The 12,366-nt window shown below is 38.6% G+C and overlaps 1 protein-coding gene across 1 annotated transcript; it reads left to right on the forward strand.

Annotated features, from left to right (window-relative positions):
* Window positions 1-331: 331 nt before the first annotated feature.
* Window positions 332-9,122, forward strand: MRPL39 (mitochondrial ribosomal protein L39). The gene is made up of 7 exons (XM_009572828.1): window positions 332-427; window positions 1,071-1,138; window positions 2,909-3,021; window positions 5,555-5,620; window positions 6,842-6,995; window positions 7,914-7,961; window positions 9,002-9,122. Exons 1-7 carry the CDS (start codon window positions 349-351, stop codon window positions 9,086-9,088), a joined length of 615 nt encoding a protein of 204 aa, XP_009571123.1. The 5' UTR covers window positions 332-348; the 3' UTR covers window positions 9,089-9,122.
* The last annotated feature ends 3,244 nt before the right edge of the window (window positions 9,123-12,366 follow it).

The raw sequence follows: 12,366 nt of genomic DNA on the forward strand, positions 1-12,366 counted from the left end.
ACCTTAATGATTCTATGATTCTATGTGCGGGCATCCCTTCCAACCTATATTGTTGTATTATTGTATGATTTCAGATTTAAATATCTCCAGGGAAACATCTGGCTTGCATTTTAAGTGCAGTTTTGATTATTTTGATTGATTATATATGGAGAATCATCTCTAAATAGAAGTTTAAATACTCAAGAAAGTAATGCTTGGATTGACATCTAGGTTTGTGCATAATTCAGTTAAATATTGGTGTTCTTTTGGAATAAAGAGCAGATGTTCATCTGGTATGGGTTGTTAGCTTCTAGGTAATAAATCTGTGTTTTGAAATTCTCTTTATAGGCCTATTGGCGTTCCTGTGCCATGATCATGGCATGTGTGTTAAAGCGGGCATTCAAAGATGAGTACTCAGTGAATCTGATTAAAGCTCCAGAAGTGCCAGGTGATATAAGTGTTTTATGCTGATTGTCTTGTCTTTTGCTGCCTCTTAAGTGACTGTCTAATAACGTTACCAAAAAAATCAGAGGCTCCTTTTCCAATGACTGAAGGTACTTAGCACTGATTTGTGTATTACATGCTGTTGTTGTAGCCTTTAATTTATAGCAATCACACTGAAAACAATTTTGTTATCAAAGTACAGAAAACTGGTCTGTGGCAACTGGGTTTCAGACCACTTAGGATTTCATAGGTTAACTTAGTAACTTGAGGACATAACCTTTTTATTGTGAAGTTACATGAGTAAGGTATTTAGAAGATGCGATGTGTTTCTGTGAAATTTGCACTAATAACTACATAACCTTGTGAGCACTTGAGTTACTAAAAATTATGGTGTATATATCAAGTTGGAAGATTATTGAAGTACAAACAGGGTTAGTAACAACTTTTACTCGTCTGTGACGTGATACAGGTTAAATCTACCATTTGTATAATCACAGCTGAAAATTTATATTTTATGATGGATTTCTTGAGATAATTTTATTTTTCTTCTCATTCATTTTGATATATTTATAAGTGTGTATTATGGCAATGAAATATGTACTTTGTTACAAACATGAATATTTTTCTCTTTGGAATTGGGATTGCAGTGATCTCTGGAGCTTTCTGTTATGATGTAATTTTGGACAATAGACTGAATGACTGGAAACCAACAAACGTAAGCACAATATCTTCTTCCTCAAAAAATTATAAAGCTTGCATCCTTGTCCAGTGGTTCTTCTCTAATGGGGGAGAGGGGACAGCAAGGCTTTTTTTACTTTTCATATCTACACTAGTATTTTATTTTAGCTCCGGAGTACTCTTTGGAAACTAATCTCCACATTTACCACATACTGGCTGTCGTGGCAGAGTGGTCTCAGAGCACACAAACTGGGTTCCTTTCAGATGAAATTAAACCTAGAACTGTCCTCCAAATACTTACAGGTTTTAAATGTATGGGGCTAGAGTAGCTCCAGTCTGAAATACAATTCCCAAAATAGTTGGCGTGGCTGTTGGGACCTCAGTGCCCTCTTTGTTACTATACAGAACTACTCCTACTCAGCCACTCTTGCCTGGTAATGTAGATGCAACCATAGCCCTATAGCCTTTGTGTAAATAGGGCCCTCTGAAAATAAAAATGTGTGTCTGTGACACTGATGTTTTCAGTTGTTGCTAAGTACCCTCCTAGTCCAAGGACAGCTCCCATGTCTACTGACTGAGCTAGGTACACAAGATGGGAGGGAACATAACCAGGACAGCCAGCCCAGCTGGCCAATGGGATATTCCATATCATGTGACGTCATGCTCAGTATATGAATGGTAGGCGTGATCCAGGAAGTACGGATCGCTACTTGGTTATCGGTCAGAGCAGGTGGTGAGCAATTGCATTGTGCATCACTCATTTTGTATGTTTTATCATTATTATTATTATTTTCCCTTTTCTGTTCTATTAAACTGTCTTTATCTCACCCCACGAGTTTTTCCTCACTCTTCCCCTTCCGATTCTCTCCCTGCCCCACTGCGGGGTAGGGGGCGGTGTGAGTGAGTGGCTGCGTGGGATTTGGCTGCCTGCCAGGTTAAACCACAACTGTGTCATATGTGTATTTTCACCTAGTAGTTTACAGCATAATCAGTTTATTGTTGTAAAAGAACCGTGAGCACATTCAGCTGAAGCTTTCCTTAATAGCTTGCTTGTATTTCATGCTTTTCAGTAAATCTAATAATCTAAAAACTTTAAGTCTCATAACTGTTTGGTAGCCGGTGTGATCATGAGTGTTTTACTCGTCTGGTACCTATTCTTATTCTCATGTCCAAATATTAGCAGAGGTGTGTATGGCTAACAAAGCAATGTTGGTACAATGCAGAATTTTTCTTCAATGTAATCCTGTAGTTGAAGTAACTTAGTTTGAAATGTTTTTCAAGTGTCATTATAAATGTAATTTCTCCTAATAACAATTTCTTATTTATCGACAAATCTGAGTATGCAGAGCTTTGGATTCTGGACCAAGGTGATCAATGTCTATTTATTAATTATTCAGTACTTTTTTCTTTTGATTCCATCAGAATAGAGATCATTTATAAGTGGAATCATGACTCTGGGAGACAGGATACACAGATGAATATTTACAGTAGCAAGACTGTATGTATATATATCATGTTGGGAAGTCCTGAGAAGTTTAACTCCAATTAATATGTATAATTTCTAATGAAAAAATGCCTATTGATTTCACTGGGCATTGAATCAGTCCTTTCAAATAGCGATGATCTGTAGCGATCTGTTGCAGATAAATAGTAAGAGTTACGATCCTACAGCAATATTCTTATATTTAGGATTTATAGTAGATGATCCTTAATGTTTTGACTAATACTTAGTGTTTCCTATGCTTTGTCTATTCATTACAGCTGTGAAACAGTGGTGATGGTTTTATATGTATCAACTGTTTTTTAGGACAGCTTCCGTTCTCTTACAAGAGATGCCAGAAAGCTAATTCATAAAGACCTGCCATTTGAAACACTGCATGTTGAAGCAAAAGTAGCACGTGAAATGTTTCAGCATAACAGGTAAGTGTCTGAATTTGCCCTTCTTTTAGAAAGGCAATTAGAAATTAATTTAAATCTCTGCTTGTTTTTGTAAATCTAAAATAAGATGTGACAGATGAAGTAAGAAGGTACTTCTCCCACTACTCTGAATGAACATGCCTCTGTTCTCTTTGTCACACTACCTTAGTTCATTTCTAATGTTCTCTCCAGAGGCCAACACGAGGCACCTTTGCTGGATGTAGTTTTGTGACAAACGGGAAGACTGTAGACTTCTTAGTTTAATAGTGAGCTTCAAGATTTCACTACTTTTAAATTGAAGCTCTAGTGGTTAGACCTGGCATGCTAGTTACTCTCAGCCTTTGCTGAAAGGCTTTCACGTTCAAAGAAATGTAGATTTTTCGTATCTTGGTATCTTCAAATGAAGATTTGATGAAATGCAGTTTTTGAGCTCTGCAGGGGGAAAATGGGTAAAATACTCTGGCCTGTGCTATAAAAGAAGGCTTGTTCAAAACACTCAAGTCTTCTCCAGTGAAAAAACAAAGCAATGTTTTAGGAGAAAAATTCTCTGGTGCACAGCTTTTTGGTGGTTGGAGAGAGGTGGGGGGAAATGATAAATAATTTATAATTTTGTTAACCAAAATAAAATTATGCTAAAGCTAAAGTTGCAAAAATAACTAGTTTTTTAGCTTAATAATGAAGCTGCTATTAATGTGACATACGGACTAGCATCTCTTCGCTATGTTGGCTGGCGAGCATTGACAGCAGGTGGGAGCTGACTTTCCATAATAGCTTTAGACATTGTATGTGTATTTGTGTGTCTGTAGAAAGAGCACAGAACACTTTGCTGTCTTGCAGATGACCAGCTGTTGAGGACCACACATTGCATAAAACCAGTTTAGGTGATCTGATAGTGTCTTCTAGTTTTACATATGACTGGAAAAACTCTTGGTTTTATTTGAAGTAGTAGGTTCATTTTATCTTTCTGAATGAAACTCTACTCAGAGAGCATGGCCCTCCTATAACATATACATAGAATAGACTAGAATAGACTATTTCAGTTGGAAGGGCCCTACAACGATCATCTAATCCAACTGCCTGACCACTTCAGGGCTCACCAAGTTAAAGCATGTTATTAAGGGCATTGTCCAAATGCCTCTTAAACGCTGACAGGCTTGGGGCACCTCTCCAGGAAGCCTGTTCCAGTGTTTGACCACCCTCTCGGTAAAGAAATGCTTCCCAATGTCCAGTCGAAACCTCCCCTGGCACAGCTTTGAACCATTCCCGTGCATCCTGTCACTGGATCCCAGGGAGAAGAGATCAGCACCTCCCTCTCTGCTTCCCCTCCTCAGGAAGCTGTAGAGAGCAATGAGGTCCCCCCTCAGCCCCCTTTTCTCCAAACTAGACAAAACCTGGAGTCCTTAGCCACTCCTCATAGGATGTTCCTTCCAGCCCTCCTCTGGACGCATTCAAGGACTTTCACATCCTTCTTAAATGGTGGGGCCCAGAACTGCACACGTACTCCAGGTGGGGCCACACCAACGCTGAATACAGCGGGATAATAACTTCTTTTGACCGGCTGGTTATACGTGTTTGATGCACCCCAGGATGCGGTTTGCCCTCTTGGCTGACAGGGCACACTGCTGACTCCTGTTGAGCCTGCTGTCACCCAGCACCCCCAGATCCCTTTCTGCAGGGCTGCTTTCCAGCCACTTCTCTCCCAGTTTGTACTCGTGCCCGGCGTTACTCTGTCCTAGGTGCAGAATCTGGCATTTTGACTTGTTAAATTTCATCTCATGAATCATAGCCCAATGGTCCAATCTATCTAGATCCCTCTGGAAGGCCTCTTGTCCCTCAAGAGAGTCAATAACACCTCCCAGGTTGGTATCATCAGCAAACTTGCTAATGGTGCATTCAAATCCTGCATCCAGATCGTTGATAAAAATACTGAAAAGAACTGCCCCTAGAATTGAACCCTGAGGAACACTCCTGGTGACTGCTTGCCAGCCAGATGTAGCCCCATTCACTACAACCCTTTGAGCTCTGCCCTTCAGCCGGTCCTTCACCCAGCGCACAGTGAATCCGCTCATCCCACAGTTGGGCAACTTGTCCAGAAGGATGCCGTGAGGGACAGTATCAAAAGCCTTACTAAAATCCAGAAAAACGACATCCACCGCCTTCCCTTCATCCACTAAGTGGGTGCCCTTATCATAGAAGGCTATAAAATTAGTTAACCAGGACTTGCCCTTTGTGAACCCATGTTGACTGTGCCTGATGATTGCATTATTCTTTAAATGCCTTTCAATAGTACTCGGTATAATCTGCTCCATAATTTTTGAGGGAACTGAGGTTAGACTAACAGGTGTGTATGACATGCTTTATGAAACATGCCAATATGTGTTGTCATATAAAATTAAGAATTTAAACCTGTTTTAAAGCTCATATAAATAAGAACATGATTTTTAAGAATGCTCCTTAAATTGATTTCTTAAGTATTCTTATAAGAACTAGGTGTTAAAGGTGAGATTTTTTAAAATCCTTTTTTTGTCTTCCTCAGCTACAAAATGGAGATGATAGAACGAAAAGCTTCTCAGAATGTGGAAGGAATTGTAACGTTACATAGGTGAGCAAAACTGAACTCTCATTCTGTAATGATTCATTGAAAGATTTGATTATATTGCAAGTACGCTCTGCAAGTGAGAAGAGTAAGTTACTTGTGCTGGTTTTCAATTTAGAAATCACTTGTATTCATTGCTGTCTGTAGTCTGTCTTAAGTTGTTGTGTGGGTGTTGTTTTTTTTTTTATATACAACCATTGTTTCATGATACTTAACACTTGGTGGATCTCACTACATTTCTGTTTCTTGTTATGTTAAAGGTAGTAAGTGCCAGAGAAGTCTTACTGCTTTAAATGCTTTTACATAAAATCTGAATAAATCTCTAGAGCTTGACAGGTTAAACAAAATACAAACCAAATACTTGTTTGAAAACAAGAGTTAGCATTGTATAGAGGATTTTTCTTCCAAAATAGCAAGCTTGCTACTGCCTTGTAGTGGTGGGGTTGAGAATAGAGCTGGGTCGTGTGATACAGTGTAAGATAGAAAGTTCGTAGGCTGGAGGCAGGAAGCTTGTATTGTATCTCAGGCATGTAAAAGAATTTGTCACTAGCTTAGGCTAGTGTAGGATATTCAGTTTTCTAGATATCTAAATTGTTCTGCATTTGATTTTGGAGTCCACATCTCTCTAAAGGAACAGATGTCTTTGCAGTGATGGTTCTTGAAATTTTAGAACTATGTTGTGTCTGTTGTTCCTCCTTCCTCCCACTCTCTAGTTTGCTCAATAAGAGGGAAAATGGGCTTACCTGTTGATTTCTAGGAGAGGTTTGTTCTGAATGTTCTTTTGCTGTACATCTTTTTGTCTCTCACTTTTCTTAATTGATTTGCAGTTTTCCAAGACCTGAAAGGGAAATACCTGTGCGGGTTGTAAACACTGTACTGTGGAAAATGTGTGATCTTGGAGACAAATCATTTTCTGGTGAATGACAGAGTTATCCCATTTCTAAATCCAACATGGCTTCAAAGATTTGTTAAACCTAGGATCCTCTTTCTAGACTTGAGGTTTAAATTTCATAAATTCATTTTAGGAAATTGTGTTATCTGTACTTTTGCTTCAGGAAACCTAGAAATGCTGAACTGGGGATTTGTTTAGATTTGGTTTGGGATTTGTGTGGATTTTCTTTCATCTGTTCCGTAGATAGGAATTTGCTAATCAAAAATAAAACCAAATAGGCTTGTACTTCTCTCTGAATATATTTGACATAGGGGTTTTTTTTTTGCTCCCATCAGGTTTGGTGACTTTGTAGATGTTAGTGAAGGCCCTCATATTCCAAGGACAAGTTTCTGTTTCCAGTATGAGATAACGGCAGCCCATAATCTTCAGACTAACCAATCTGAATTGATTAGGAGGTTCCAGGGTGTGTCCCTGCCAATCCATTTGAAGGTAACTAATCCATTTTGTTTTCCTTCTCTAAGTTAGGGCATTTGACTTACTTTCCGATCTTTATTATATGCTGTGCTGGTAGCCAAACGTAATTCAGAGAGAAGGTGAGAACAGTAGTAGAAAGGAAAGGCCCACGATGATGACTGTGTTGGATATTTGGGGTTCGTTTTCCTGGAACTATTGTGGATATGAAATCAGAACTAGAAAAGTTTGCATCAGAGGGCCCTTGATATTATTTTTCAGTTCTGAAAGTGTTGTTTTGGTTATGCAATTTCTGCATGTATATTTCATTCACCTTGCCTTAGTTACTTGTGCATGCTAATCTTCTGAAATTGAGGCTGCTGACAGTGTTTATTCAGATTCAGGAAAAAGCAGAACTTTGAATTTATACTCACGATAAAGGATACCATTTCAAAGTCTTTCACGACACCAAAGTAAAACTTAACAACAATAACAAAAAAAGTCCTAGCATTAATCAGTCTTAAACAAAGGCTTTGCAGAACTATAGGTGGAGGCAGGAGTCTTCCTTCCCTTTTCTGTGGACTTACATGATTTTGACCTGTGGTCTAGCACACGTGCTGTTGCCTCAGGTGGGGAAGTTTTCAGGAGACAAGTGGGCACTGGATTCCTCACCTCATCTCTGTGTACCCTTCCTCGTCATTAGATTTTAATTCCCATTTTTGCCCGTTACCCCCTCAATGATTCCACGCAATGAATGGATATGATCAGCAGACATTTATTCAAGTCCCCCAAAGGAATATGGGCAAATTGGACACTGAAATCATAAGCTCTAGTGTCTGGATTGTTATGGTTTTGGGCCATCATTTCTATACACTTGTCAGAATCTATTCGATGGGAAGATTTTACTTTTTTTTTTCCCTGGCCTCCAGTAACATTATTTAATGACATTTAATACAGGCTCACCACACCGTGTGGCACAAACTGCTGGAAAGATCGAAGAGGCTGGTAAGTCTCATTAGTGGTGAAGTACAGCTTACCAGATATAAAGATATGCTGTGATAGAGTAGAATTTGAATGATTAGAGATGGGTAATATCTTCAAGAACATATCTTTAGGAATGGAAATGTTCACAGGTGAAGAAAAATCAGATGCACATGAAATCTCTAAGCTGTTGTTAATTATCACTTTAAACTATATTAGTATTTTTCAAATTCATCTCTAGAATTAATGTTGGTATCACGTGTGTGTAAAATTTAAAATTATTTTTTCCTGTTTTAATTGTGAACATGAAATAAGAAAACTAAAAATTGGAATAATGTATTTACACTTACCTAGATTGTAGATAGTAACAAGTTTTCTGCCATAGGTTTGAGAGAACACATACGAACGTGTTTCTTACAAGTAAATGCAGGGATAAAATCTAATATCACTGGGTGAACCTAGGTGGAAGTTACTGGAGATAAAAGGGAATGCTATTTCAGTAAGCTGCATAAATGCACTAGTTTGAGTACTTTTTGCCTGTTTAAAAGGAAAATAAGAGTTTCTTGCAAACATACTTCTATTAAACAAGAGTTTCAAAGTTGAAATGTACTTATCCAAGAGCAGCTTTACAATGACTGAATAAATGCAAAAGGCAAGTTTTTAAGATAAATGGAACTATAAGAAATCATAAGCCACATATAACCAGAGACTCACTTTCAAGGCATGCTTAAACGTGCGAAATCTTCATAAGAATTAAACAGCAGATGTTTTGGAGCCTTCAGATCAAATATTTTACTTACTTGTGTGGCAAGAGAAAGAGAAAAAAATGCTGTATGTCTACTGAAACTTGTTAGCCAAGTATGTGCTCAGAGCCTAACCCATGATATTTTTCTATGAAATTAGTTTGAAGATGCTTGTAATTCAGGTTATTTGATTTTGGAGACAATAATTGTCTTTGTAGGCTGTCCTTTCTTGTTACAGTGACAGTATGAGGGGAGGATTTCCAGGATCAAGGAGAATTAAATCATGTTTAAAAATATAGCAGAATTGTTATGTTTCTGCAGGTCACCGAAGAAGAATATTTGGAAGCAGCAGCAGAATGTCATGAGACAAAAGATGGAACTGAAGAAGGAAAAACTGTATCAATTTAAATTAACTTTAACCTCTAAATGTACATAATAAAATGTGTATTTTTACATGGCTTATTTGTGCTGCATATAAAAATGTCTTGGCTAATTAATTTGAATTCTGTGGACCTAAATCACAGATAGATACAAAGCCAGTATCAGACATTTCAGTCCACTTGAATGTCACTTCAAAAAAAAAAGGGAGGAAAAAAAGGTAATGTTTTATTTGCGGTAACTCATCTTGCAAGTTACCCTTGTCCTTATCTCAGCAATAATTGTGTGGGTCCAGATGTTGTCCTCTGTGATTAGTGCAGTTTGGCCTACAGACTGTAGTTGAACCGGCAGCTGGAAAGGCCATCCTCTTTATCTTGATGTAATTTCAAGACCCCTTGCTTGGTCTTCCATGAAGAAAGTATTTCTTTCTAATTTCTGACCTGATGTGTTTGTTTCTTGCTGGAACTTCCTGATGAAATTCCACTGAGTGTGGAATTGCCTACTGCAATAGAAAGTTGAGACAAATAGTATCTTAAAAAAAAAAAGAAAAGAAAAAGAAAGAAAAAAAGCAAAAAAAAAAAAGCAAGCCCTTTCAGAAGCCCATAAAGGGTTACAAAAGGTGATTATTTTGCTCATTTTGATTTCCTGTCAGAATTGAAATTAGATACTCTATTGTGTTTCTGGTTCAAAAGACTCCATTCAGTAGACAGTTGTGCAATTGCCATTGCTTTACTAATATAAAAATAGCAGAATGTAAAAGCTGAAAAGTTCTTTGAGTTTAATATTTTCTACTGTACAAGTGCAGTTAAAGATCATTTTCCAGAATAGTACCAGGAATGTAGTTGTTTACTTGCATCCCCAGCATAGTAAGATTTATTATGCATTTTCATTCTTTGATATTTAAATATGTTGACTTCAATTAAATTTCACAAGGGGTTTTTGTTAGATGATGTTTTCTGTCATTTTGTATTTTAATCCCTAGCTCATTAGAGCTGTTCTCATTATACCAGAAGAGATTTTTATTAACTATTTGAAGTGCAAATATTTTCTCTGAATTTTATCCCAATTACTATTTTTACCATTAACTGCATCACTTGCTTTCTAATCAATTGACACTATAGTTTTGTAAGAGCAGGGTAGCAGTTCCGTAAAATACATTTAGGTAAGGAAATCTTACCTAGCTTAATCAAACTAAATAAGTAAGTAAGTAAATGCTGAATGTGTCAGAGCACACAGAAGAAAAAATGCAAGCGGTAAAGGTAGCTTTTGGTGAAATTGCAGAAATCTGCTTAAGGTATGTGTTAAAGTATGTTTGTTCCTATGCATTTCTGTGCTTAGTGCAATCTTTAGCTATTCAAATTTACGGTATACAGTGAAGTTTGAAGTCTGTCAATATGCTAACAGGCTATGACCTCTGGTTTAGTTTCTGTTAAATACAACACATCTTTAAAGTACAGCCCATGCCTTCTCAGACTACTTGAAAACCTGATTTTTTTTCCTCTTGATTAATGTTGCAGAGGACTTTTTATAATGGTATCAGATGCTTATTTTTTTAAATAAGATTCTTGGTTCAAGTTTTACCTTCAAAGTACACACACACCTTCTATGTATTTTCTTAAGACTATAAATGATCTTTGCACTGAACTTCAAATATTTGTGTTTCTTTTAAACGTAGCCTTCTGGAGTGTACTTTGGCTTTGGACCTGTTGCTCTGGTGCTACTGAAAAAGCAAGCATTGGTTCCTGACTTGAGGAACACAAAATTTACTGGGTTTTTTGGTTTTTTTGGAGGTACCTGCTATCGCTGGTTAACCCAAGACCACAGTGAAATTATGCAAGTGGGAACTGCTCGAGGTGGCCTGTTTGAATCTTAAACCAGTTACCTCACCAACCCACGCAGTCTCCTGATGTCTGCTTTGTATTTGGGGAATCCAGTTCAGAATTCCTCCTGGATTCCACCACCTGCAGAGGAACGTGAGAATGCTGCTTCCCCTTAGGAAATTTTTTAACTTTAACAGCAATTTCATGTTTCAGAGCTTTTTTTTGGGGGTGGGGCGTGATCCAGCTTTTATAGCGCTTGGCGTAAGAAACGATTTGAAAGGCGTATAGCTGGGCTGCAAAATCTGGAGAGGGAATTTCCTTTTCCTGACCTTTACTGGGTCTATGACAAGTGGGTGCGGGACTGGCACGGGAATTGGCAGCAGAGCCTGGGGAACCAGCAGAGCTCCTACCGCTAGGTGGGAGCAGTGGCTTGGGGAGGAGAGGTGCTGCCTCACCGGTGGGAGAGGAGCAAGAGAGTTGCCGCACGGGGACATGGGTGAATCCCCATGGAAGGGACTTTTTTGCAAGTGCAGAGCTACGTTACTGAAAGTGCTGTTGAGGGCTGCCAGCTGGAGTTTACACAAGATTAAACTTCCCCCCCTTCCTCAGAGGTCTATGTGTAAAAAGGTGGAAGCTCAAACTTCTGCAGAACTTGGTGCTAGCTCACGTGTCAGCTTATGTGGTCTCCAGAAGGCAGGTCTTCCTTTGGGAGAGATGGAGCTGGAGGACATCTTTGAAAAGCACCAGATTCTCGCAGAAGACAGTAGCAGTTAAAAGAGAATCGGTAATAGAAGGTAGTGTCCACTTCTTTCTTACCAGCAGTACAGTGGTGACAGCACTTTCCAAAGAAGTAGGAGATGTAGATTCAATTTCCTATTCTGCCACAGAGAGATTCAGAGCCACGCTTGCAGGGAGAAACATCTTCCGGGGATGGATCATAAGGTACTCTGAGTACTCCCTACCCTATCTGTATGAAGTGATGCCACTACTAGAAAAAAAAGTCCTGAACATTTCTTGGACGAGCATGAGTACCCATGGAAAGAGTTCTCGGTCCTCATGGCAGCCACAGAGCAACAGGGAGATCTGGTCCTTGAGCTCAGGGCCATTTCTGTATTTCACCATTTCTATATTTCATTTGCATTGGAGGTAGCCAAAAGAGACCACTGTAGGTCAGTTCAGAAAGAGGCAGGAAAGTAAATACTGTTATTTCTCTATACTGAATGCTATAGATCCCAGAGCTTACAGGGATTGGGGGAGGGTAGATGGACACAAGAGACTACAAGATTAAGCAAAGTCCCCTCCTTGGCTATTTCTCCTTTTTATTAAATTGCTTTTCAGGTTTAAAGAGGCACTTTTTACTGTATCCATCCAGTAAAAGAAGTGCAGAGCCAGTTCAAGGTAAGGAAGAATCTAGGAAGACACAATACTGCAAAACACAGATGATGGAGGAAGGGGAGGGTGGGATGATTTAGGACAACATACATGAGC

Source organism: Fulmarus glacialis, unplaced genomic scaffold (genome assembly GCF_000690835.1).
Source record: "Fulmarus glacialis isolate BGI_N327 unplaced genomic scaffold, ASM69083v1 scaffold4452, whole genome shotgun sequence".
Classification (NCBI taxonomy): Eukaryota; Metazoa; Chordata; class Aves; order Procellariiformes; family Procellariidae; genus Fulmarus; species Fulmarus glacialis.